Below are 27,273 nucleotides of genomic sequence, written 5' to 3'. Positions count from 1 at the left end.
CAGAAAATAATTATGAATTGAATTTTGGTTTTTTACAAATGGAGCTACAAGTCTTAACTGTAAGGGTCCTTTGTAGATTTGCTAATTTAAACAGAGCTATAAAATTATTTAAAAATAAAATATTAGTATCTGCAGGAGTAAAACAGGTGAATACTTTTTCTTTAATCTGTTATAGAGCCTCAGGTAGATATAGCAAAGAAATCAAAGATCTTTTCCTTATTTGAACTATTTTTTATGTCATTTATATTCACCATATTTCAATACTTCAATATTGGTATCCCAGAGTGCTTTGGAATTTTTTTACATAAATTTTGTCTATGATGTTCACAGTAGTGACAGTTTATTTATTTTTTTCAGTGACATTGCAGGTGTGCTGCTAAAATCAACAGGAATCTTTCTGGATGCTGGCTTACAAGTGAGCTGTGCCGAGTTTTGGGCTAGTGCTGATGATAGTTCTGCTTCAGATGAAATCAGGTACTCCTGGGCTTTCACTTTAAAACAGGCATGGGCAAATTTTGGCTTTCCAGGTGTTTTGGACTTCAACTCCTACAATTCCTAACAGCTGGTAAACTGGCTGGGATTTGTGGGAGATAAAGTACAAAACACCCAGAGGGCTGAAGTTAGCCCAGGCCTAGTTTAAAAGCTTCGTGCTGCAACTGTTTCTCTCAATATGCCTCATGACTGGGAGAGCACCCCAGATGCTGTTTCCAAACACCCCACACTGTAGAACATCAGTCAGAAACTCTTGTTGTGGTGCTGTCTGGCTAAAAAAAAGGCTTTTTGAGTCACATAATAAATTTTGAATCCCAAGAGTTGTTGTCTCATAAATCCAGGTTTTTATTTTGTAACTGCTAAAGATGCTAGCCATATTTTGCTTAAAATGTACAGCCAAAATTCCAGTTTGTGCATTCTTATTTTATTAGTTAAGTGAATTCGAAGAATTGTTGTGCAGATTTTTTTAAAAAAAATACTTATTTTGTATTCAACCTCTAAAAGTGAAATGTGTCGTCTTAGGACTCCTCAGCTCATTTTTAGCCAGTTGTTTGTAAGAATTTTCCTTCTTCTATTTTAAAAAGGAAGTCTTCTTTGACTACACGGGTAAAGATATTTTGGAATGACTGAATTCTTTTCTATTTTTATAGGAGGTCTGTTATAGAGACCAGCCGAGCACTGAAAGAGCTGTTTCATGAAGCTAGAGAGAGAGCATCCAAAGCTCTTGGCTTTGCCAAGAGGTTAAGGAAGGTAAAAATCAGAGAGAGGTGGAGCATTTTTGAGTAATTCTCACCTTCAGTGTCATTGATACATTTGACAATTCAGTTCGATAACGTGTACTTTTCTTATTCCTAGGATCTTGAAATAGCAGCAGAGTTCACATTGTCGGCTTCTGTGAGAGAGTTTCTCAGTGCCCTCAAAGCACAACAGTACATGAAGGTAAAATCATTCTTAAGGCTTTAATGGTTTTTTTTAAAAAATTAACTGTAATGTTCCTGAAGTAGCATTCACTGGGGCCTACTCCAAGCTATAGCATTTTTGCCAAAACATGTTAAATGGGAAAATGAACCAGTTGTGTGTAGTGTGGGTTTATGCATGTTTGAATACTCAGTACAGGATCTATTTAATGGAAATGCTAGGCCTGTGTTTTAGCCATCTTACTACAGATGGATGGATGCTCACATGATGGAATGCACAGTCTATGAAACATATCCTGCACATAGCAAAGATTTTGACAAAGAAAAGATTTCAAGCCAGATATGCAATGGTGTTTGTCCATTGTGATAAGAGAAATGAGAAGAAAATGCATTCCTACAGTGGCAAGGTGCAGCAATGCTGCTTTTTATTGCTTCTCAAGGCAAAAGATAGGTCCTTTGATGGAGAAACACTTGGGAGGTGCCCCTGTCTTCCTAAGCAGGGATGGTAAGATGCAATGTGAGAATGCCTTTCCTTGCACTCATGTAAGTGAGTGTAGTACTTTTCATTGCTCCACACTCTTTGCTGTGTAATCTTACTCATTATGTGTTCCTTCATTGGTTGGAATCATTACATAAGGGGGAATACCACAGTCAAAAGAGTGTTTTTTCCTGATATTACATGTCATCCCTTCAAAATATCCTTCCTCCTCAGAAAATTTGATACATCTCTAACTTTAATAACTGGGACTATATTGGTTTGTTCTTCAGGTACAAATCCCTGGACTTGAAAATTTACAGATCTTTGTGCCAGATAACCTTGTGGGGGAAAAACCTATTATCTTGCAGTTGCTGAATACAGCTGCAGGAAAAGACTGTTCAAAAGACTCCGATGAAGTTGCAAGTGAACCATTTTTACTTATGACGAAATACAGTGAAAAAGATGATGAAGTTATTGACAGCTGGAGCATTTGGGAAGGGCAGCCTATTAAAATAGTCCCTCAGGTGGAAACTATTGACACACTGAGAAGTGTGCAGGTAAATGTTTTCTGTAATAGTATTTGATGTTCTTCTAAGTTATAACTGCTGACTGGGATTTCTGGGAGTTGTTGTCCAGAACAACTGGAGGACCAACAGTTGGGAACTACTGGTCTAAGGCATGAGATAGAGCTGTGCCTGTGTCATCTTCCCTCCCACCGAGGACAGATGTGGCACTATCATGCTGTTCATAGATTAATGAATTTGTTAATATATGGGAAGATAAAAAGTGTATTTGGAGCTGGTTGATACTGGGATTTTTATTCCATAACTGACACTCCGTGTAGCATGGTAAATAGCGTATAGAAAATAGAATGTGGAATTGTCACTTAATTGAACTTTCTGGATTTTAAAAGAACCATCCTTAGACAATCTGAAAGAATAACTATAGACATTTCCCATAAAATTTATTTATGTTATGGAAGTACTATTAAAATATTGCAGAATTAAGAGAATGCAGCAGGCCCTCCAGATTTATGGGTTTAAGGGTAAAGGTAAAGGTTGTCCCCTGACATTAAGTCCAGTCATGTCTGACTCTGGGGTGTGGTGCTCATCTCAATTTCTAAGCCGAAGAGCTGGCGTTGTCCATAGACACCTCCAATGTCATGTGGCCAGCATGACCACATGGAGCGCTGTTACCTTCCCGCCGGAGCGGTACCTATTGATCTACTCACATTTGCATGTTTTCGAACTGCTAGGTTGGCAGAAGCTAGGGCTGACAGCGGAAGCTCCCGCTGCTCCCTGGAATCGAACCTGCGACCTTTTGGTCAACAAACTCAGCAGCTCAGTGCTTTAACCCACTGCGCCACCGGGGGGCCCGGGTTTAAGGGTAAAAGGTAAAGGTAGTCCCCTGACATTAAGTCCAGTCATGTCTGACTCTGGCTTTAACCCACTGCGCCACCAGGGGCTCCGGGTTTAAGGGTACAGGACTCTTAATTGATAACTATTAAAAAAACACATTTAATTTTACCTGAGAGAATTCTCTCTCTCACAACAGGATGCTCCTGACACGACAAAAAAAAACAACACAAAAAAACAAAAACAAAAAAAACAAAAACAAAAAAAAACCTGAGAGAATATCTCTTTAGGAATCTCCAGATTTTCCAGTGTGACTCTATGGTTAATTTCTAGCAGAAATTGACCATAAAGCTGCACCGGAGAACCTAGAAATTCCTATAGAAAGCACATTAATCAAATCCATAAAAATCAAATATGAAAACATTAAACCAACGTTGTTAAACTGTTTAACATGAGTTTAAAATGTTAAATCCAACTGTATTTTATCCTTCAAAATAGGTATTACTTAATTCATTCCGGGCCTGTTTTCAACAAGTTAACCTTGTGTTTCTAGGTTGATAACCTACTCCTTGTCGTCATGCAACCTGTTCATCTTGTGAACCAGAGAAAAGCTTTCCAACAGGTTTTTGAAGGACTGATCTCTCTGCATCAGGAGCAAACATCCAGCCAACCAGTCATTGCTAAAGCTCTACAGCAATTGAAGGTCGGTATCATCCTGATTTTTCTTCTTTTTATTGTTGCTCATTTTAAGCACATTTTATAAAATTACCACCACAAACCAATAAGAAGAAAGATTATTTGCAATGTCAGTTTCATGTACATGAGTTGAGTGTATTTGCAAAATGCTGCCTCGGTTATTTGTATAGCTTAAGACATCACATGTTTAAACTTTGAAATATAAGCTATGATCCTGTTGATTTGACATATCAAATTGCTCTAATGACAGGAAGGCATAGTGGTGAGAATGTCTTTCTCAAAAAGGACTATAAAGTTGGACGATTACAATAATTGCTGCCGTTACGAGTCTTATCATTTTTGTCCAGTGTTTCAACAAATTGTTATGGAATGATTTATTGAAGAACTAAAAAAATCTTACAATTTTATATTTACAGTCTGTAGATGGGTGACATGTGTGCTGGGAGATGTTCTATGGTGCTTCTAATGAAATAGGTTTTTTCATTTAATACCCATGCTATGATCTATTTTAATTGCTAATGATGCAATCTTGTATGTGTCTACTCAGAAATAAGTACCACTGAGTAAAGTGAGACATACTCTCAGAAAAACAAGTATTTTATCTGAGATTGCAGTGTAAATTATCCCAAGACATGGTAATTTGTGCATTTAGCAAGAAGTAGTTATTTTAGCTTGACATAATGTTCCTTTGGAATCTTGCTTCTTTTGTGCAAGTAATATTGTGGCTGAGATTTTTCCCTACTTTCCAGAGTGATGCTTTGCAGCTGTGCAATAAGATAAGCAGTGCGCTTGACAGAGTGGAGCGCATGTTCACATCAGAGTTTGATGCAGAGATTGATGAGTCAGAATCAGTCACTTTGCAGCAATATTATCGAGAAGCCATGATTCAGTGTTACAACTTCGGTTTTGAGGTAGGTTCAAGTGTATTTTCCCCTTTATTTTTGATAATGGAAAGTTTCTGAAAGACTCTTCTGTATCATTTGAGGAATGGGGAGAGAAACTTGTCTTTAAGCAAGATTGTCATATTTTTCTTAGTTGTGTGTCATTGCGTTTCACTTCAGTCATCTTCTGAAAAGCTGAAGTGTAGTCTGGCCAAGTAGATTCTGCTGCCATTTTATAAAAATAAAAACAAATGCGTAAAATACATTTGTCTTAATGAGAACACTTGTTTTGTTGAGTGTCATGATTTTGTTTTATCTGACTTTATAATTTTATCTTGCTGCAGATGTCAGTGGTCTTGGTTTACAAGTTGTTTCTTAGATACATTTCATTATTATGTTATTGATGTTTCATGATAATTATACAGGGTTAGTCAAAATGCATAGGCCAATCTGCCATTCAATTGAATGGCAGATTGGCCTATGCATTTTGACTAACCCTGTATTATGCTTCTTTCTGATCTCAGATTGTTTGAGAATTTTAAAGTCAGAATATCATTTTTAAGGAGAACATGGATTAATTTTTCTATCAGTTGCAAATAGCAGTATCTATTTCTGACTTTAAAGAATAATCTTAATATATTTTAGTATCATAAAGAAGTCATTCGTCTGATGTCTGGAGATTTCAGACAGAAAATTGGAGACCAGTATATCAGTTTTGCAAGGAAGTGGATGAATTATGTCCTTACAAAATGTGAAAGTGGTCGAGGCACCAGACCCAGGTAATGATTAAACAGACCTATTTTTGCTTCCTTTTGTGGGTGATGTCTTGCACATTTTTAACAGAGTTAGCATCTATATCACTTTGGGAGAGTATTATTAATGCCAGTGTCACAAATTGTGCAGTGAACTAAGATACCTGATAATATTATATTATGTGACTGTGTCTGCTTGGGTTGTCAAGTTTTATTTTATTAATTCTTACTTGATATTAAGTTTACAGTTAGGCTGTTTCATATTGTTTGATGTGTTGTTTTGATTTAATTTGCTAATTTGTCTCTTTGTTGGCATTGAATGTTTGCCATATGTGTTGGAAACTGCCCTGAGTCTCCTCAAGGAGATAGGACAGTCTATAAATAAAGATCATCATCATCATCATCAAAGGCCCAGATTGTTTAGGTTTCCAGTCAAGATTGACATGAAAAAGAAATAACAATAGAATTGGGTTGTTGGTTTTTTGGGCTATATGGCCATGTTCTAGAAGCATTTTCTCCTGACGTTTCACCTGCATCTATGGCAGGCATCCTCAGAGGTTGTGAATTGTCATACAGTTAGTATGAGGGAAGGCAGGTGTGCTTAGTTATGGCACAGCATAGAATATCATCCTCTACTTATTGTCTGAATGATAAATTACTGCCAGTTTCTCATAATTTGCTGGTCATTGAGTAATCACATAATAGTCAGGAATAACATTAGTTAAGGCTAAAGATTTGACTGTCCTTACTGAGAAGGACATTCTCTATCTAAAATGTCCTGTTATTAAATTTGGAGAGTTAACTGTTTTGGTTAGTGATGTAACAGACTTTGGCAGGACCTTTAACCATGGACATAATAAATGTTGGTAGGAAACAAGTTATTGACAGAAGAAGGACCAAAAAAATCTAAGGTGCAGAGCTATGGACTCTGTTTCTCAAATAGGGTGAAATCCCATATTACCTGACTTGAAGGGATATTTATTGCGAGAAACTGAAGAGTATATGAATTTGATATATGCAGATTTTTTTTTAAAAAAAAATGCTAATTAATCAGTGCCTATAATCATTTGCAGCATTTCCCCTAAACATATGGGTACATTTGAGCTTGGCTGAATGTCCACCTCAGGTATGCTCTGATTAACAGAACTTAATCTAAAATAGAATCTTTTGTTACATCACCATTTGTGTTTTGACCTCTGGAAAGCAACTACTGTACATAGGCATCTTGCCATATAGTGCACTTTTTGTGCATGTGCATTTAAAGTAATGAATGTCCTTGGTAAGTGTTTAATTAACGGACACTGTTGATTTCACTAAATCCAGCCAATTAACTAAATTGAGCCCAAATTTTCCTTGTCAACATCCAGCACCCCATCTCTCACCATTTTTATGTGTTGTATTGTTCTAATTCGGTTATATTGTTCAATCTCTCAAAAGAACACAACCTTATGAGGTGGTTTGACTGGGGGATAGTGACTCTTCTCATCCTCTGATTTGAAGAATCCCCTCTATTTAGGAGTGTTAGGATAGTATAATCTTGTGAATATTCATAAAAATATGGTTTCAGAGGGCAGACCTGTGAGTAGCTTTTGGTTTACGCTTGTGTGTTTGGAAAGGCGTTTGTGTAACATAGCAACACAGATTGCTTCTCTCAGTAAACAGAATGACTTATATAAGTATTAAAAATAACTTTTGATTAAAGAATAATGTCTGTCTGCTCAACAGGTGGGCAACACAAGGTTTTGATTTTCTTCAAGCCATTGAGCCAGCCTTTATTTCCGCTCTGCCAGAAGATGACTTCTTGGTATGTCAGTCATTCTTACATTTCATGTTTAAAAGCATTATAGGCTGCATTTAAGATGGGATCAATGGCGCTGATGAAGGAAGCTTGAGCTTTGCTGGTTCACCACATTCATCCTCCATGATGAATTATTTCTGCCTAACTATACAGTTAGAAAAAATGTAGTAGATAAGATATGAAAGAATGTAATTGTTTAATTATCCCAATGGTACTTGTTCCTTGTTTTCTAGAGCTTACAGGCACTGATGAATGAATGTATTGGCCATGTCATTGGAAAGCCTCACAGTCCTGTAACAGGTTTGTACCTTGGTAAGACAGCAGCTACAATCTCTTCTTCTGGAACTTTAAAGCTATAGATTATAGAACTCTAAACATTTTAACTATGAGTAATTCATTATAGTTCAAAATTAAACTATTTTAACCTTTAACCAGTTATTTGCTGGCACCTGTCTTATTACTACGCAATCATAATGGTTACAATATGATAATATGATCATAACAATTCAAAAGTAACTAAAAAAAGTGTAACACAATGTGTACAAGAAAAGAAATTACATTTGCTATTCCATCTGTTTCCTAAGCAAAGAAACAGATGGAATAACAAAAAGAAGGCTCAAGTATCTAACAGATCCAAAGTTTGCTGGAATTGCAAGATTTTCAGGTTCCCTGGGTATGGGATTCACAAGCCTTGTGAAGCAACCAAAACATCCATGTGCATATTTGTGCCAGCTAGGCCTTTGAAACCACTAGAAGATCAAACTGTTCCATACTCCAGGAAATAATGCCTGACTGCTCACTGGAGGGAAGGATATTAGAGGCAAAGATGAAGTACTTTGGCCACATAATGAGAAGACGGGAAAGCTTTGAGAAGATAATGATGCTGGGGAAAATGGAAGAGGAGCTAATCAAGGGCAAGTGACTAGCTTGACTTTGAAGGAACTGGGTGTGGCCACAGCCGACAGGGAGCTCTGACTTGGGCTGGTCCATTAGGTCATAAAGAGCCAAAAGCAGCTGAACAAATGAACAACAAACAGGCCTTTGAAAAGAGTAGGATATACAACGGGGCCTCTATAGATGAGTCCAAAGAAATGCAGATCCATTTAATAGGATATGGTATTCTAAAACTAAGGCATGTAGGGCTTCTAAAGTACTGACCATTAAATTTGATTTAATGTACAAAGGGAACTGGAAATCAGTAAAGATGGTAGAATAATAATAACGTGTTGTAAGTATTCTTCCCACAAGCTGGATTTTTGCAGTTCTGGACATTCATCAAAGGTAAACCCGTATAGAATGTGATTCAGCAATCCACCTTTGATTTAATGAAGATATAAAAAATTGTGATAATTTCAGTTTTGCTCCTCCCATTTCATGTAAATTACATAAACTTGATCTCAGTAACAGTGTGGCCATGTTAATATGACATGCATGCATTGGGTGTTCTCTTAAGCCACCTGAAAGCTCACCATCTGTTTCTTTTGTTTGTAGCTCTTCATCGGAATAGTCCCCGACCTGTGAAAGTACCTCGATGTCATAGTGATCCTCCAAATCCTCACCTCATCATCCCAACGCCTGAAGCATTCAGGTATTAAGAACTTATGCATAATGTTTTTGCCTATGGCCTGGAACAGACATGTATGCATCCCACAATCACAAAAAGGTTTGATGTTTCTTTTTCAGCAGCAGGAAAAGCATGATCGGGTGAGAGGATGATTGAGTAGTAGGTTGCATTTCCCTGGTTTGGAGAAGCAATCAATACTTCTGAAGCATTTCAAGCAACTATAATCTGAATCTAGCTGTCTGTCACTAAAGGAGATCAGTTTTCTCAGTATTCAGTACTACAGTGTTATGCCTGTCTGCACCCTAGTAACATCTTGTTGTCTTGAGTGCTGAATGACAGGTGACTGTCTGTAATTGGATGATCCTTGTGACATTATGTAATGATGAGCAACATCATTTTCCCTCTTCCTGTGCTTGAACCATTTGATAAATGTTTATTTTACCTTCTTTTTTCTATTACTATACATTATTTTAATGCTTTTGCTCGTGATTTTGACTCTCCAGTCTGCCAGTGCCATCCTGGAGTTTAGGCTCATTCTTTACCTTCTTAAATTATGAAAAGGAACAAAAGGACTTCACAACCTCTGAGGATGCTTGCCATAGATGCAGGCGAAACATTAGGAGAGAATGCCTCTGGAACATGGCCATATAGCCCGAAAAAACCTATAACAACCCAGTGATTCCGGCCATGAAAGCCTTTGACAATACAAAAGTGATGCAGCTACCTCCCCCCTCCCCCCAATTCCCATGACTACTTCAGTGCTGCCCTGCATTTCTGGGATATTTTTGGGTGGATGGGGATTCACTATCTCTGTGATGGTGCTTCCTGTTTTCCTTCAACTTCAAAGGCTGCATACTTTCCTTCAAACAGGCATGCTTTTCTTAAATGTATGAATTAGAACAATATAGTGGGCAAAAGAGTCTAGTCATATACTGGCATTAAAATAAGCCTGTTAGTAAAAATCAGCTTTCTTTATTGTCAACAAACTCGGAGAATTGGCATACTTCTTAAGCACTTCTCTCTCTCCTGGTCTTTGATAAGTGTGTGTGTGTATGCATATAGTTATCTGTTACATTGCTGATTTGTATTAAGATGGAGAAACTATTATTTTCTAGATGTTATAAATCTCCAACTCCTAGCATTTCCAATCTTAAGGGCTGTCTTCTTTCCATCTCAGATGAAGACTGTGGAAATTAGCTGAATACAGTAACATACATGGATTGTGTATCCACAGATTCAACCAATTCAACTGTCTGCAGTTTGAAAATAGTAAAAATAAATAAATAAATCCTAAAGCAAAACTTGATTTTTCCATTTTATATAAGGGTTCCCCTTTTTCTAGGCCATTGTATAGAATGGAACTTGAACATCCACAGATTTGGGTTTCCACGGTGGTCCTGAAACAAAACATCAGCAGATTCCAAGGGCCCATGATATCTCTTTCTTAGAAATGAGAGATATATCATGCTAAGGTCCTTAGACAGTGTTGCTTCACACATAAAAATATTCTCCCCACCCCCCACCCCTTCCAGTTCCCTTGTGAGGCACTCATACTTTATGTTCTTACTTATTTCCCCCATTTCCAGTATTTCACATTTATGCATTTATACTTGTTGTGAACCATCTAAGTTCTCAGTTGTGAGCATAGTTTGAGAGTAGTCTAAAGTCCTGGACTACTAAAAAATATTTTCAGAGCTCAAAACACTTCTCTCTCTATTTTTTTTTAAAAAAAACAACAACACATTTTTTAGATTGATGTTTTTGAGTCTCCCTGTTTTAAAACCCCATTTCAGAATCGACCCAGCCCCCTTTTTCTCAAGGTTTTCTTCTCACTGCAGCACAAGGAATGTCCCATGTGATGTACGGAACCATTGCAACCCTGCTCTTAGTCGCCCCGTCCCCTTCGGAGGTGACTCTGCTCAGCCAAAACCTGTCAGCTGTACAAATGATATCAGGTAGCTCCACTCCACAATGTAGCGGAACCATTCCTGTTTACGTCAGCCATCCAGAATTGCTTGCACTTAGATCCCACTAGTTCCTTTTGGTTCCGTTGTGTTTTCCATGTAACCTTCTCATTACTGTTCCAATCTGTGAAGTGGAATGCATGTATTATATTTTCAACTAATGGTATTTTTTTAAAAGAACAACATTTGGTCTATGCATGTTTTTAATTGTTTGTTTCATTTTAGCATCATTAATGCATGTATTTCTTCCTTAGTACTTATGCAGCTTTACAGTTACTAGTTGTGATTGACTTTGAATTGAGAATAATACACTAGTTAAACATTTATTTGTAAAATATACTTATATGTAGTAATGTTTAAACATTTTTTTTCAGAAAATTTAGCAAGGGAGAAATCTAATGTGAGATATAGGTTTGTAGTGCTGTGTAGTGCACTGATAGGTTTCATGATAGGTTTCTTCTTTCAAGTTTATGATAACACCTGGATGACCCTTGCGGTCTCTTCCTAACTCTGTTTTGATGACTTTAAGTCCTTCTTACTTCAGGTAACTAGAAAGCAGCTCAAAAGAAAAGCTATTGTATCCATAGAATTGGTGAAGTTCTCTTCCAATTGCTTCTCCAGATTTTTAAAAAGTAGCTGTAACAGTGTGGCATTCTATAAGATTTTTCTTTCTCTTTCATTCAGTACATCCCCACACAATTGACAAAAGTGTGTGTTATTTTATCTTCCTTCCCATTATACTCTATGTGTCTGGTTCTGATGTGAGATGTAGTGTCGTTTCAAAAAGTTGAAGGGTGGTTAATCAAAAGCATTTGGGCCATCCCTTCCCTCCAGGTCAATACAACGTACTGTTCCTTTGTATTCAATCTCAATAGTAGTTTATTTAAAAATGAAGGACTGAGGTAAGATATTATTTGAAGATTCCTTTTTATATATCTAAGACTGTAAGAATTAGATTATAAATATTCAGATTGTTTTCCTCATTTGCCATGTCAATATTTATCTTATTTAAGCTTTCATTACTAGAAAGGGGAAGAATCAGAGTCCTAAATGATGGAGCAGTTGTGTGTGTTCTCTCTAAACAGAGGTTCCAGTGTTCCAGAAAATGACCGACTAGCTTCAATTGCTGCTGAACTACAGTTTAGGTCATTAAGCCGCCACTCAAGTCCCACTGAAGAACGAGAAGGTGAGTGGGTTGCTCTTAAATCTGTGATGTAGCAGATAGGTATTTCCCTCTGAAATGTACTTTATTGATTTGCTTTAAAGTAGTATTTTGTCAGACATGTAATTTGGCTTACTCAGTCTGATATAAGCATTTGACCATTTAAGATTTTTTTAAATTCTCTTATGATGTCTTTCCCTCCACTGGACCTGCTTTTGTAATTTGGTTCATTTGTTTGCATTACTTATGCACCAATTTTAAATGTGAACTTCAAAATTTGCAGTTGAAAAAATATTCCTAAAATGATCTAGCAATATAAATGTTAAGAGGATTGTTAAACCTGGTCAACGGTTTATCAGATAACTGAGAGTTCTGGCAGTTAAAAAAGTAATATCCAAGACTCAGCAAAATGGGTCTTGCTCATTTCCATGCTCATGGTAAGAATACAGATTGTAAATTCTTTAGGACATACTAGATCCATAAGTGTGACTAGCATCTCCTATTGTAAGCCCCAGTAAGATCTTCATTTCCCAAGTTGGAATGGGCAGTGTTCTTTTGTTTTTGTTTTTTGAAGACTAGGACTTTGAGATCTAGCCACTGAATCCTAGTGCAAAAGAAAATGTCTGTGTGTTTTGAATACCAGGACCAAACGGGACTCACAGCCCTTCCATTTGAAATTTAATTTATTAATTCCAAGTTACCATACCTTAAAGTTTCTTAATATCAGCAGAACATAATAGTATGTATGCATCCATGCATTTTCTTAATGGTATTGCTAAGCAATTGTGAGTCAGAAATCATTGCAAAATATTACAGATCATCCAGATATCTACCAATAATTCTAGACTAGTCTTCTGCTTACCTTTCTCTGACTAGTATTTTCATGCCTAAATCAAAAATGGAGCCATTAGGCTCACTTGAACAGTGGGTGAAATTTCACTTCACAAGTCTTCTTGGGTGCTACCTATTTTTCATTTTTTTTTCCAAAGAACCATCTTATCCAAAAGGGGATTCAAGCGGATCTGCCCGAAGAAGTTGGGAACTTCGAACTCTCATCAGTCAGACCAAAGGTAAAGATAATACTGGGAGGGGTCAGTGATTGATGCCATTGCTCTGTATTTGACTACAGGAACATAGTCAAATTCTTTTCCTATGTGCCTGCTCTCTACCAGTAACTACATGGTCATGGAGCATTAAAACAGCTGAAACAGCAGTTCTGGATGGATTTTAGCTATTATGTTAAGTTGGTAGAAAATTCTAACCTTTTCTAAAATAATCCCCACCCAATAAGTTCAGTTTAATTGTAAATCGTTAATAGGCTGTGGGAATTTGAAGATCCCAGCAGTAGTCTTGTTAGTTCTTTGTAGAAAACACCAGATAACATAAACTTCAGTGGGCAACTGCTTTTCTTGTATACTGTCAGTATACTACCCGTATTTACTCAAATCTAGAGCACTATTGAATTTAATGCACACCTTAATTTTCAAGATCCTGAAACCAAAAAGAAAAAGGACTTGCTGGTGAATGGAATGCACAGTGGCAAAATGTCCTCGTTGTAAGTTGTTCCAAAAAGGTGGTGTTGCTGTGCCCTTTAAAAAAATAAAAAGTATTAGATCACCAAATCTTCCAGCAATGGAGAGTGACACCATGTAATCAGATGACCCTTCCCTCAAGGAGCCTTGAAAGAAAAGGCAGAGAGAGGGAAAGAGAAAGGAAGGAAAGTACAAGAAAGAAGGGGAGAAAGAGAGAATGAAGGATGAAAAGGAGAGAGAAATAATGAAGCGCTCTGCTGAGGGGAAGGCCCAGGCAAGCCAGGGTGAAGGAAGGCACCTTCGCTGCCAGTGCCTCCTCTTCCTCCTCCTCTTCTTTTTCGAGAACTGTGGCGACTTGCTCATGAGTGAGCTGGCCCAGGTGAGGGGTGGCCCTGGCAAGCCAAGAAGGCCACAGATTGCGGCAAGCAAGGAGGCCCGTTTCTGTATTATGCAAACCTAATGTATGCCCAAATTTTGGCAAGGCCATTTAGCCAAAAAATGGTGCACATTAGGATCACATAAATATGATATACCTTTCTCATTATGTTTGTTTAATCAAATAATGTATTCCAATCATCGTATCAGTAATCGTAAATTAAACCTACTACGAGACCCCTTGCATATTACTTAGTGTGTTTATCAAAAAGATGTTTCACTTGATGATACCTGAGGTAGAATAGTTGGTAGTAGAGCTTTGTACCACTCCAGATACATATTTTTGAAAGTCCAGCTGGAAAAAAACCCCAATCTTTAGCTCATAACTGTTTGTTGAATAGATAGCTTCATCAATCTGTTTCCGTATGAAAATAGGGAAAGCAGGAGATGAATCAGTTTATTTTGGTATAAACCTTTATGGACTATAGTTCATGTTTTCATATCATCTAGTCACCCCTTCATTTGTTTGGTGTTTATTATCCCTTCATGTGTTGCAACCATATACTCGTAACAGAGGCTGAATTGTCAGTAGTTCAAGTTTCCATTGAAGTGTGGGTTGAAGTCAGAATCTCTCACTGGAGGACAGATGGATTCCTTAGATTTGCCCGAGACATCCAATCTAGTGGATCAATTGTGCTGGAAAAATGGAAATGCGTTTCATCAGTTCCCTTCTTCTCTTATAGACCACTGTGCTATGCTAATAATATAATATAATATAATATAATATAATATAATATAATATATTATACAATATAATATATTATATTATATTGTATTATATTGTATTATATTGTATTATATTATATTGTATATACATATAATATTTATATTACATTGTAATGCAATATAATAGTAATAATAATAAGATATGACAATACAATAATATATTTATAATATATGTAATATTACTAATAATATTACAATATAATGGTATAGTACAATATAGTAATATTTAGTACTGATATTGTACTATGCTAATAATATAATATATTTTATGTATATATATCTTGTAAGCCACTCTGAGTCCCCTTTGGGACATAAATAAATAAATATCCCCCCTCCATCTGCTCTAGGGATCTGCTACAGAGAGTGAATGTTTAATGTCACCATCCTCCCTATTTGCTACTGACAAGAGTGCCTTGATCTCTTTGTTTCTTTTGAATTTCTCGCACTTCTTTATAAGTGGGTTGGGAGGTAAGGGATGAGAAGGGATTATACAAAAACCTTTTCTCTTTTTCTCTTTTAATAAAAACTTAAATCTATCAGCTTAAGTTTGGCAAATAAGCTCATTACACAGGCAAGCCCTCTAAAGCATCCTTAATGTCATCTATATATATAAATTTGTTAGGGGCATCCAACGAGGAAACAAAACTCAAAAAACCCCCAACGAAACTTAACCAAAATTCCCATGCCCATAACACAACCCACAAGGTACAAACATATCTACTCAAAATGAAAAACAACACAACAACACACTCACAAAACGGCAAAACAACAAAACTCAAAAATCCCCCAACAAAACTTAACCAAAATCCCCGTGCCCATAACACAACCCACAAGGTACAAACATATCTACTCAAAATGAAAAACAACACAACAACACACTCACAAAACGGCAAAACAACAAAACTCAAAAATCCCCCAACAAAACTTAACTAAAATCCCCGTGCCCATAACACAACCCACAAGGTACAAACATATCTACTCAAAATGAAAAACAACACAACAACACACTTACAAAACGGCAAAACAACTGTGCATGCGCATTGGCGCCCAGCCGCAAGTTCCCTGGCGCGCGCACATGGCCTTCCGGCCAACGTTCCCTCTGCGGAAACCATGCCCACTCCAAGCCCCGCCGCACCGCTTCCCACACACATACACCCCCTGCCGCACACACACACGCAACCCCACGCTCCATCACTCCCCCCGCCGCCGCACACACACACGCAACGCCACTCCCCCCGCCGCCACACACACACACGCAACCCCACGCTCCATCACTCCCCCCACCGCCGCACACACACGCAACCCCACTCCCCCGCCGCCGCACACACACACGCAACCCCACGCTCCATGACTCCCCTCGCTGCCGCACACACACACGCAACCCCACGCTCCATCACTCCCCTGCCCCAATCTTACCTTCTTTTACTTCATGCCACCTCCATATGTAGTTAGTGTTTCAGTAATGGCATTAGTGTATGATTTTGCTCTTTTTTTCTAGATACTGCGTCCAGGCAGGGACCCATGGAAGCAGTTCAGAAATCTGTTCAGCTCTTTGAAGAGAAGAGATACCGAGAAATGAGGCGGAAAAATATTATTGGCCAAGTTTGCGACACTCCGAAATCTTATGACAATGTAATGCATGTAGGTTTGAGAAAGGTGACTTTTAAGTGGCAGAGAGGAAACAAAATTGGTAAGTTTATGTCAAGCTGCCTCTGAAATTTCAAAAGTAGAAAACGTCTGATCCTTATGAAATAAAAGCATGGTGCACACACATATCTAGTTATGGCAAAGTATATGTGACGATGGGGAAGCAATGCAGTATGTATAGAAAAGATCTGCATTTGAATATATGATGGTATATGATTCATATCTATGATTCATAAGACAAGACTACATGGAGTTCAAGTTTCATATGTAGGCTCTCATATATTTAGAGACTATTGTTCTATTAATGTGGGTAATTATAATTGAAATTTGTTCTACAACACAAGGAGATTTAACATTGTTTTGTTGGACACATAAGTTGTGCATTAATTACATTCCCCACCTCCAGTATGTAAATGTATAATTAAGTTAATGTTAACTTTAAATATAATTTAATTAAGCTTATAAATAAAATTTTACATAGCATGCTGTTGTGAGCAGTGAAGTATTTGGGGTTCATTTACATATGTTTCTCCTTATAGAAGATCATGTTGGTGTAGAACAGTGGATCTCAATCTGTGGGTCTCCAGGTGTTTTGGCCTACAAATCCCAGAAATCCCAGCCAGTTTACCAGCTGTTAGGATTTCTGGAAGTTGAACGCCAAAACATCTGGGGGCCCACAGGTTGAGAACCACTGGTGTAGAGGAACAGGTGCAAAAGCATATCCCACTTCCAGTTCTGCATAATCTATAACTACTTAGTTGTAAAGCTATTGAGTGAATTTGTCAGGCCTTTTAGATACATTTGTATGCCATTTGTTTGGTTTTCATGTGATGTGTTCATGAAGGACTTTGTCCAAAGGGCTTTCTGTGTGTAGAAGGATTGGTGACTCAAAGTCCACTAGCTGAAGACTTCAGTTTCAATAAATGTCTTTAAACTTAAGAGTTATTTTTTTTGGAATTGGTCGTCTGCACATATTTTATATAGATTCTTCACCAACTGTTCTGTTGGTTTACTTTCAGACTTTTGGGATATTATTTTCTGTCTACTTAGTTTTGTCATCATTCTTTTAATTTTCCAGGAGAAGGCCAGTATGGAAAAGTCTATACTTGTATCAGTGTTGACACTGGTGAATTGATGGCCATGAAAGAAGTAAGTATTGTGATGATAAATGACAATGTAGTGCTTTTAGAAAGTTTCTGCTGCTTTTATATGGATTATTCTTAGACTCAGGGGTGGTAACAAACTGAAAGTGTATTACTATATTACTTCCTATTACGAAAAAGACCTTTCCTGGGTCTACAATGATGTGAGAAGAGGAAAAAAATGGTAAAATTGCCGCACTTTCAGTAGTGGGCATCAGTATGGCATCTTCTGCTGTAAGTATCTGAAGAGGTTTACAGGTCACTTATTGGTTTTGTATCTCATTTTTGTGCAGTATTAAATAGTAATATTTACGAAAAACTATATTTTTCAGATAAGATTTCAACCAAATGATCATAAAACAATCAAAGAAACTGCAGATGAGCTGAAAATATTTGAAGGCATTAAGCACCCTAACTTGGTTCGGTACTTTGGTGTAGAGCTCCATAGGGTAAGCAAAGCTCTGGTTATTGTTACTTACATCTAAAAGATTTTACCCTTTAACCCCTTTTAATGTTATATTGAATTTCATCATCTAAGATGTCACTGCATGGTTTCTGAAAGTGACTGACAGCTGTTTAATTTTTGATTTTTTGTGCAATGAAAGAGACACACACACATACATTGCATGCACGCCTTTAATATTGAGATGTGCATTCCAATCAGTGATGCATTATGCTTGAGTAATATGGTATTTAGAGTTTTACAGGTTATTGGAGCATACCTCATTGAAATAAATGTATTCTTCACGCTGTACATGCAGCAAGGCTAGTAACCCAGTTCTCTCCTCATCTCCAGGAAGAAATGTATATCTTCATGGAATACTGTGATGAAGGAACTCTGGAAGAAGTGTCAAGGCTGGGCCTCCAGGAACACGTCATTAGACTCTACACAAAGCAAATTACAACTGCCATCAATGTGCTGCATGAACACGGCATAGTGCACCGAGACATCAAAGGTAAAACATGATTCTCAAATTCATTAGAAATCTGGATTAATAAGCAGATTTGCCTAGCAGGACAAAGTGTAATGACTAGGGACAAGTGGAGCAAATGTAAAACCGAAAAATTCGCTTCTCCATTTAGATAGCATCTAATTTGGAGTGTGGCTTACCTTGGTAATTTAAAACCCTTTCTCTACATCATCTTAGGACAAATAGTAGGTTCCATAACTTTTTGCTTTCTTTTCTTTTTTAATCATTGTTGATTGATGAAAATGTATTCAAAGCTTGTAAATTTTGATGCTTTTCAATAATTCCTAATGTGCAACAGTACAACATACAGGCAGCCCCCAAGTTACAAACAAGATAGGTTCTGTAGGTTTGGTCTTAAGTTGAATTTGTTTGTAAATCAGAACAGGCACATTTTAAAAGTATAACTTTACACACACACGTGTGTGTGTGTGTGTGTATACACATACATACATACATACATACATACATACTTTGTATAGTATAGGGAAGGGTTAACACACCTGTGGTGTTTGTTTTTCTTTTTGTGCCCCTGTTTAGAATATGTCGCCTCATTTTCTTTCTCTGTGCTACTTGATTTTTGAAAATTTGGTTTGTTGAGGAAACAAGGATTGGTGATGAAGCTTCAGTGGAAACACCTTTTCCACATGAAAACTCTTTCAGGAGTGAATTTCCCTTCCAATGTGTAGATTTTTCTCACTTCCTGTTGTCTCAACCCCTGTTTTTATCTATGAGCCATTTGTAAGATGGAAGTTTGTAATTCTGAACCCTCCCAGCAAATCCCATTGGCAACTTTAGCCTTGGGCCAGTGATTTATTATCCTTCATTTACTGAAAAAGGATAATGCTTAGCAATAGAAAACACCCAATTCAGACTTCATAATAACAGCAATTTTTATTTCTGCAAATGTTTCGTTAGAAAAAAAGTTTATAAATAATTTAGGTTTTAGGAGATTAGAAACAAAAATGGAAGAGAAACAGCAGAAATCTGTTCAATTTGACAGGGCTTTACTTAATTATTGAGACGTCATCATTTCGAATCCAGGTCACCTTTTGAGCTGTTTCATGAACATGGCTGGTTATGAAATAAAGGTGGAATGAAAATTATTTCATATCTTTATAGGCTAGTACAAAAAAAAATCTAGCCCAATGAGTTAGATATTCCTGTCTTGAGTGCCTCTCGTGCTTGCTTATGTATTCCCACTTGTTCTGTCTTCCTTTGTGGCTAGTCACTAATATTTTGGGAGAGAGAATAGAAGGATATGTTCAGTTTTTCCTGCTATGCTATGAAGGTTTTGTTCTGGCTGAGTTTCTTCCCCATTTCTGATAATTAAATGTTTTTAAACCTGTGAAGAAGAAAGAGGATTGCAGCTCGCAGCAGGAGCACAGCATTAATATCTCAAATCACTTCTCATTTTATTAACTGTAGTAATCTATATTCTTTGGTTTGAAATCTTGTCTGGAAAATCACTCTTTTGTCCTCCTCCTCCAGGAGCAAATATCTTTCTCACATCATCAGGATTGATAAAGCTGGGGGATTTTGGCTGTTCAGTAAAATTAAAAAATAATACACAGACAATGCCTGGTGAAGTGAACAGTACACTTGGGACTGCAGGTAAGAGCAAGCATACAAACTCTCACCCTAACAATCCTTCCACAAGCCCTCACTTGTGGATAGTGCTAAATAATGTGCAGTCCAGTGTAGAGCTTTGTGGTGTTGTTCTATCTGAATTGTTCCAGATTTATAACAGGGTTTTTTGCCTAGATTTGTTCAAAGAAGAGGTTTGCCATTGCCTTGCTCTGAGGCTGAGAAAGTGGGATATGTCCAAGTTTTACCCAGAGGGTTCCCATATCTTCATTTGCATTCAAATTCTGATCTTTAAAAGTTTTAGTCCCAATACAAATACCGTGCTGGCTGTATCAGCCTTTGTCACAGCACATTATTTTACTTTAGAAAAGAGGGACTCATACCTGCACACATGGTTTTACCAGTTTTGCTAGAGTAGGTTTCCTCTTTTGCTTCAACAGACACATGTGACATTGTGTGTTTGGATCAGTCACTCTGATGTGAGTGGATCTGCTTGCATATACTTGATATCCATGTAGGAGTCCTGTATGGATTTAGACTGGATGGAAGATGAAAGTGTGGAGAAAAATATTCAAAGCACTTTCCCCAGAACTTGGACAAATTCTTCATGACTCCGTGTAGCTATTACTATCCATAAATGTGGAGCTTGTTTCCAAATGGTATCAAATCTACCTGAACAGATTTCACAGGGATTGAAAAAGTGAGCTAAGGATGTGTATTCTTTTGCTATAAAATGCAATATTCCAAAGTGATTCGATATATGTTGATAGTTTTGATGTATATGTAATATTATACTGCTAACAAACAATGTGCTGCAACCTATAAGTAATTTTTCATTTTTTCCCATTTTTTCATTTCATTTTTTTATTATTATTTGGTGCCTTTTGGAAACAAACACCACAAAAATAAATCATAAAATTAACTTTGATGTAAGAGTTGCTTTAGATTGTCCATGATGGACATTTTTTTTACTTCAATTATAACTTTCAAAATGATCAAGGGAAATTGAACGTACTACTTCCATGGCCTATTCTTCTGCATGCACAAAATTATATCATGTGTTTTGAAGTAGGGGTATGAAAATGCGACAATCTCATTCACAATTGGTTTATCAGTTTCCCATTAGTATATTCATTCTGTTTTCATTTCCACACTGGGCAGCAAGATTCACTTTTCATGGAAATTTGTGCATATTTTGTGGTGTCCCCCTCCCCCCCAAAATGTGCAATGTTGCATGTATTTCTGTAATGTATGCATTTTCGTGCCCAGTATTGGCAAAGGCATTTCTGCCCATTTTAAGAATGTACACATTTTTGCTGTGTACATTTTGAAATGCATAGCATGGTTTTTGTATTCCTTTTTTCCTCTCAGAACCCATGGGTTGTGTGCCCCAAAGGGGTTTGGATTTCTGAGGCAAAATTACGTATTTATGCCTTCTGTAGGCAGTCTTGAGAAATTAGACATAGACATTTCCATATGGAAGTGCAACTTCAGTCATTTTTTCCTTCGCTTTTCCACAAAGGGAGATATGAAGGGAGAAGGAGAAAATCCAAACTTTTGAACAAGTTTTCAAAGTAATAATGACTTACTTGTTGCATCCAGGAGGCAAATTGTGCTGACTAGTAATACATAGCTTTCTGTTGACCATGCTTTCGTTTCTCAGATGACTTTTTTGTTTAGACATCTCCTGTTCCTTTTGTTGCATAAACTGATGTGATCATGTATGTTGTTTCAAAGCATACATGGCTCCTGAAGTGATAACTAGAGCTAAAGGAGAAGGTCATGGGCGTGCGGCTGACATCTGGAGTCTAGGCTGTGTTGTGATTGAAATGGTCACAGGGAAGGTAAGCATGTTGTATGAGACTAAGCAAATCTTAGATACTAGTTGTATGATAGGTTAAAATGCCTTGATACTTTCTTGGTTAGGATATTTCTCTTGTTCCCTACATCAAAAGATCTGGAACAGGACATAGCCAGCAAAATAACTAAGATACAGTTTAAAGAAGCTTTATTTAAGTACAATAAATCCACAGTCTTTATTTCTTTAGTCCATTTCTTTAAGTTGATTGAGCCCTGAAGAATTGGGGATACATTCACATTTTAACTTTGTTCCAAACTCAGGGAAACACTTTCAAGTGTAGGATTTCTTCGGATAGGATTTTCTTCAACTTTTGTTGCATTGTTATAACTCATGGATGAGAAAATGGGACACATGCCCATAACGCTCTTCAATTATTTGTCCAGTCCACTCTCATTCATATATGAAATGCCACAAAAGAGCATTTCATATATACAGTGGGCCCTTGGTGTCTGCTTGGGTTTGGTCCAGAACCATTAATGCATTCCAAAATCCATGGATGCTCAAGTCCCGTTATATACAATGGCCTGATAAAATTATGTCCCTTATGTAAAATGGCAAAATCAAAGCTTGCTTTTTGGCATTTAAAAAAATATTTTCATGTTGTGGATTGTCGAATGCGTGGATGCAGAATCTATGAGTGCCCTGCTCTGCATTTCTTTTTGGTACACCAATTCAAGTCAGAAAATCTTCAACTAACTATAATTTCCTGATATATCTGAATTTGGAAACTGTACTTGTCAAGCTTAAATAGATTAGGATGGTAAACCAATATCTGCGATCCCTGCTTGTTCTGAATCTGCTAATGGTAGTTTTTCTTGTTTGTCATGCCCATAGTTGGATGTTACAGCAACTCATGGTTAATGAGCACTTCCTTGGTTATGTCAACATGCTTGACTAGGGAGGAGAAAACAGGTGATATAGGAATGAAACGTGCAGACCTAAGAACTTGTATACACTTTAAAATAATCCCATATTGAAATTGGGCCTAATACACAGTCATGATGGCTTCATGGTATTATTCTTCACCATGATTCATCCTTTTACAAGAAAAGCATGTTCATTATTTGTACGAATGGAAGCAGAAATATTTAGCTATCATTCCTCTCACTTCTTCAAGAGATACATCAAGTATCTTTTGTACTTTTATCAAGTAAGCCATATTAGATTTTACTTAAGAGTGTTAGCTATCCCTACAACTTGTGATGCTGCTTCTCCTTTTTTCTGTTGCACATGAGAAAAATTGTTACCATGTTTCCAAATCAATACAATTTTGAATTTAGAGAAATTTGTGGCGGAGAGCAGAATGTTCTGTGTGCTGCCAGAACCCAAGCCAAGAATATTTGAAAATGCCATGTTTCTTGTTTTTAAGTATGTGATATTTGCTGTATGGAAGCAAAACACATTTCTGTTATATAGTTTGTTGGGGACATGTATTATTACATAATAGTATGTAACTTCCATGTAATGTCAACTTACTAACATATTAGTTTTATAGACTTCCCAGCCTCTAATTCAGCCTATAGTCTAGATGTTTGGGACTTCAACTGCCAAACATTTTTACCACTAAGTAGGAATTCTGAGAGTTGAAGTCCAAAGCAAGATCCAGATGTGGAGAACAATTACTATAAAGTAGATATATATATATATCTCCATCCCATTGAGAATGGTTATTTCATTTCAGAATTACTGGTGTTTGCTTTAGACATTTCTTTCCTGTTTTACTCATCATCATGGATAATTTTTATCATCCTACACTTACATGTGTGTGTATGTAATCTTCATACAAAAGAGTTATTGATGCCATGTAAATGTTTAGTTCAAGTTGTAGGAATGGTTCATTTAATCCTTCTGTATATGCACATTGGCTCTTAATATATTTGTTTAATTATAGTGACAAAGTTGTGCATTTAGATATTGATCACAATGTTCTATAACAGTCTGCACACTTACCTATGAATATCCGAAGTCAATTTTCCTCCTTAGGTTTAATGCTATCTGAGGAGAACTGCAGTACTAGAGCATCCTTCTAATTGTATGTTAATCAGCCCATTTCGAAGAAGAGTTTTAAACACTGATGCTTTCCCTTTGTTGCAGAGGCCCTGGCATGAATTTGAGCACAACTTCCAGATCATGTATAGAGTAGGGATGGGGCATAAACCTCCCATACCTGAAAGGATAAGTCCAGAAGGGAAGGACTTTCTTTCTCATTGCCTGGAAAGTGATCCAAAGATGAGATGGACTGCTAGCCAGCTCCTCGATCATCCATTTGTCAAGGTTGGTTAAGTTTGTTTTCTTCTTGATCTTTCTTATGATGATCAGGCTCACAGCCCAAACACATTTGCCCGGGGCTTGGATTGAACAAAAGCAAATATGCCTGCATTCAAAAAAGCTTTGAATTTCAGTTCTGGCCTGCACAAGCTGGACCCTCATCTTGTTTCAAGGACAGCAAAACAATCTATTTCTGAAAAAGCACAGGCAATTTGGGAGACAGTCCCATACAGACAGATCATTAGCCTTTGGCAGTAACTAAAACTGGTAATGAAGCTTGTGGTGGCCCTGGTATGTTGCTGTGAGATGGAATTTGTATTAATCCAGTCTCCCTCCTTATTCTGGCAAATTTGTAGTAAAATCCTGTCCAAGGTGTTTTAAAGAGTAGCAGGCAGGTCTGTCACACTTGTTCCCTTATTTGCAATGTTTGGCCTTGCCTGTTGTGTGGTAGCAACTGTGGATGGTACTTCAGTGGGGGTTTGTAAGAGGAAATTAGTTATCTTCTGAAGACCAGTTGGATAGTGTTCGAAGTGATAGTGCTCATCATTTCTTCCCTTATGCTTGAAATGTCATTGCTTGTAGAGTGGTGCCACTCTGGGAAGTATTCATGTGGACCCCAAAGTTGGAAGAAATATAAAATGTCTATAGGAGAAAGGCACTCGCCTCTTGACCTAAAACTGTCCAAAGATGAATGCTGGCTCACTGGGCAGGGAACATTCAAAACTAGGAAACTTGGGGCGGGGGGTGGAATAAAGAGGCTGTAGTCCTGAGCAGTACCAAATTTTATTTCATCTTGGTCTAAAGCACATGTATCAAACTGAATGGACCAAATCTATCCCACCGTGTCATTTTACGTGGCCCTCCAGATGTTGGACTGCAATTCCTTTATTCCTCATTAGACATGACTAGTGCCGATTGGAGATGTGATACAGTAACATCTGGATGGCTGCAGTTAGTTCTGTTTAGTCAGGATAGTGGGGCTTGAATTTAGATACAAGGCTTGAGGAGATGATGTCTGGCTTTAATATATCCATGAACCATTCCCCAACCTAAGAGACACAAGTGCTGTTAAGTTGCAATTCCCATTCTCAGTCTGAATGGCAGATAATAATCAAAAGTGATGGGAGTTGTTGTTCAATAACATTTGGGACCCAAATTGGATGAAAACTAAAGAGCACCGACCACTATGTAAAAAATAATATATAGTTGGCCCTCTGCATGCACAGATTCTCCACCTATGGATTTCAATGGCCCTTTGAAGGCAGTCCTTAGGCTGATGGAGCCCTCAGTGAAAATTAGTTTAACATCTCTGGTCTAAAGCAGCTTTCAGAAGAATTCCTCTCAGTTTACTGGAATTACTGTAAACATCTGTCTCTTGTGTGTCCGCACACAGATGCAGGCAGGAGTCACTGAGAGGTAACAGGGTAGGAAGAAGGATATAAGAAGCCAGAAGCATTTCCGTTCTCCATACCAAAAGTTCCCTTAATAATACCAACTCTATGGTCTTCCCTTCTTCCTTAAAATGTTACCAAATGGGTTTATGCCTGACTGAATTAAGTAACCAGGAGGCATGAAAGGCTAAGACAATTCAATAATTTTAAAAAATGTCATTTTCTTCCACCCCAGGAGTGGATTATTCCTTTGCAATGAATGGAATATGAACTGCCTCCCTGGAAGAGTGTTTATTTTTGATAATGTAATTAATGTAATATGTGTATGTTTTTGGGGCTTCAAATTGTATTGTTTTTACTGTAAGTTGCTTTGAGTCTCTTTTTTGAGAGAAAAAGTGGGGTAATAATAATTAATAATAATAGTAATAGTAATAATAATATCCCAGTGTTATCTAATTCATAATGTTAATTTATAACAACCTAGTTACTTTATAAAGCATGTGCAAACCCTTCAAGACAAGGATCTGTTCTCATTTTCCTCTTAGACAGGAAAGAATGCATAGATAAATTAATCTTCACATGTATAAGGACTAGAAAGAAATACAAATAGAATTGTTTAATTTTACCATGATAGTAATTACTTTTTGAGTTGCCATTTTTTAGTAGAAGATGCCATAAGTTCATTTAATGCAAATGAGCATTGCTCCTGCCAAAATATGGCATAGCCTTTTAGAGCTCCTCTTGAACTTGTTCCCGGTTCTCTCAACCACTCCAGGTGTGCACAGATGAAGAATGAAGGTATATGCAACACGTGGCCTCTAGTACTCTAGTAGTGAAATCTCTCTTAATCGCTACCGTATGTAATATTTACATAAAGACTGTTGAACAGTGTACAAACTCAAAAACTAACCCTGACTGAAGACTGCACAAGTGATCCGGTCACTTCTTTTGCTGCTCTTGTATGTTTCCCTTGGCACACGTTGCTTCCGTGACAGCGCCCACGATTTTAAAGAAGCTGCATGTTTCAGTGAAAGTGCCATTACTACTGTAGAATGGACCATGACCGTATTTCTGTCCCTTCTCCACCTTTTCTCATATGATTGAGAGACTTGTAATGTTAATATGTAGTATTTTTGAACTTTCTCAGTTCAAAAAGAAAAAAGAAAAAAAGGTTAGTGTTTTCAGACATTCTGGATCTTGTTTTTATCTCCTGTTTGTTGAGTGCACTGACTGTGAACTTCTACCTTTTTTGTTTTGTTTTTTTTATTGGCCAGGTTCAGATTTGTTAAGCTAAGGCTGATTGATAAAATTTAAAGGCTTTTTCTCAATAAATTGTTTATTTTAGGATGTCTTTTATTCCTTATTTCATTGTTGAAATATAATTTAAGTTCCCATAGGTTGTTTTACATGCTTTATTTCTCTGCCTCTCCCTGCCCTCTTGCTGCTTCTAAACAATTGAGTTCAGTTTTTGTTGTAGTTGTTGTAAAATATTACTAGAGTAGTGGTTCTCAACCTGTGGGTCCCCAGATGTTTTGGCCTTCAACTCCTAGAAATCCTAACAGCTGGTAAACTGGCTGGGATTTCTGGGAGTTGTAGGTCAAAACACCTGGGGACCCACAGGCTGAGAACCACTGCATTAGGGACTTCCTGCCATATC

At 37.3% G+C, this 27,273-nt stretch overlaps 1 protein-coding gene across 5 annotated transcripts in view; it reads left to right on the top strand.

Moving 5' to 3' along the window:
• Positions 1-26,963, top strand: part of MAP3K4 (mitogen-activated protein kinase kinase kinase 4) — a 68,010-nt gene extending 41,047 nt beyond the window's left edge. The window contains exons 7-27 of one of the 5 annotated variants that reach the window (XM_060753681.2): positions 358-474; positions 1,143-1,242; positions 1,348-1,431; positions 2,178-2,444; positions 3,796-3,945; positions 4,688-4,849; positions 5,465-5,598; positions 7,297-7,375; positions 7,603-7,669; positions 8,861-8,957; positions 10,772-10,888; positions 11,983-12,083; positions 13,049-13,129; positions 16,251-16,442; positions 17,478-17,548; positions 17,874-17,990; positions 18,338-18,497; positions 20,001-20,123; positions 21,834-21,940; positions 24,052-24,231; positions 26,392-26,963. In XM_060753681.2, the coding sequence (XP_060609664.2) occupies positions 358-474; positions 1,143-1,242; positions 1,348-1,431; positions 2,178-2,444; positions 3,796-3,945; positions 4,688-4,849; positions 5,465-5,598; positions 7,297-7,375; positions 7,603-7,669; positions 8,861-8,957; positions 10,772-10,888; positions 11,983-12,083; positions 13,049-13,129; positions 16,251-16,442; positions 17,478-17,548; positions 17,874-17,990; positions 18,338-18,497; positions 20,001-20,123; positions 21,834-21,940; positions 24,052-24,231; positions 26,392-26,412 (2,527 nt within the window). In that variant the 3' untranslated portion in view covers positions 26,413-26,963. Of the gene's footprint in view, positions 1-357; positions 475-1,142; positions 1,243-1,347; positions 1,432-2,177; positions 2,445-3,795; positions 3,946-4,687; positions 4,850-5,464; positions 5,599-7,296; positions 7,376-7,602; positions 7,682-8,860; positions 8,958-10,771; positions 10,889-11,982; positions 12,084-13,048; positions 13,130-16,250; positions 16,443-17,477; positions 17,549-17,873; positions 17,991-18,337; positions 18,498-20,000; positions 20,124-21,833; positions 21,941-24,051; positions 24,232-26,391 lie in introns of those variants that run through there. The other 4 variants (XM_060753680.2, XM_060753683.2, XM_060753682.2 and 1 more) reach the window with 4 other exon arrangements.
• The last annotated feature ends 310 nt before the right edge of the window (positions 26,964-27,273 follow it).

Source organism: Anolis sagrei, chromosome 1 (assembly GCF_037176765.1).
Source record: "Anolis sagrei isolate rAnoSag1 chromosome 1, rAnoSag1.mat, whole genome shotgun sequence".
In the NCBI taxonomy this organism is placed as follows: domain Eukaryota; kingdom Metazoa; phylum Chordata; class Lepidosauria; order Squamata; family Dactyloidae; genus Anolis; species Anolis sagrei.
This window is presented reverse-complemented; position numbering and strand designations above follow the sequence as displayed.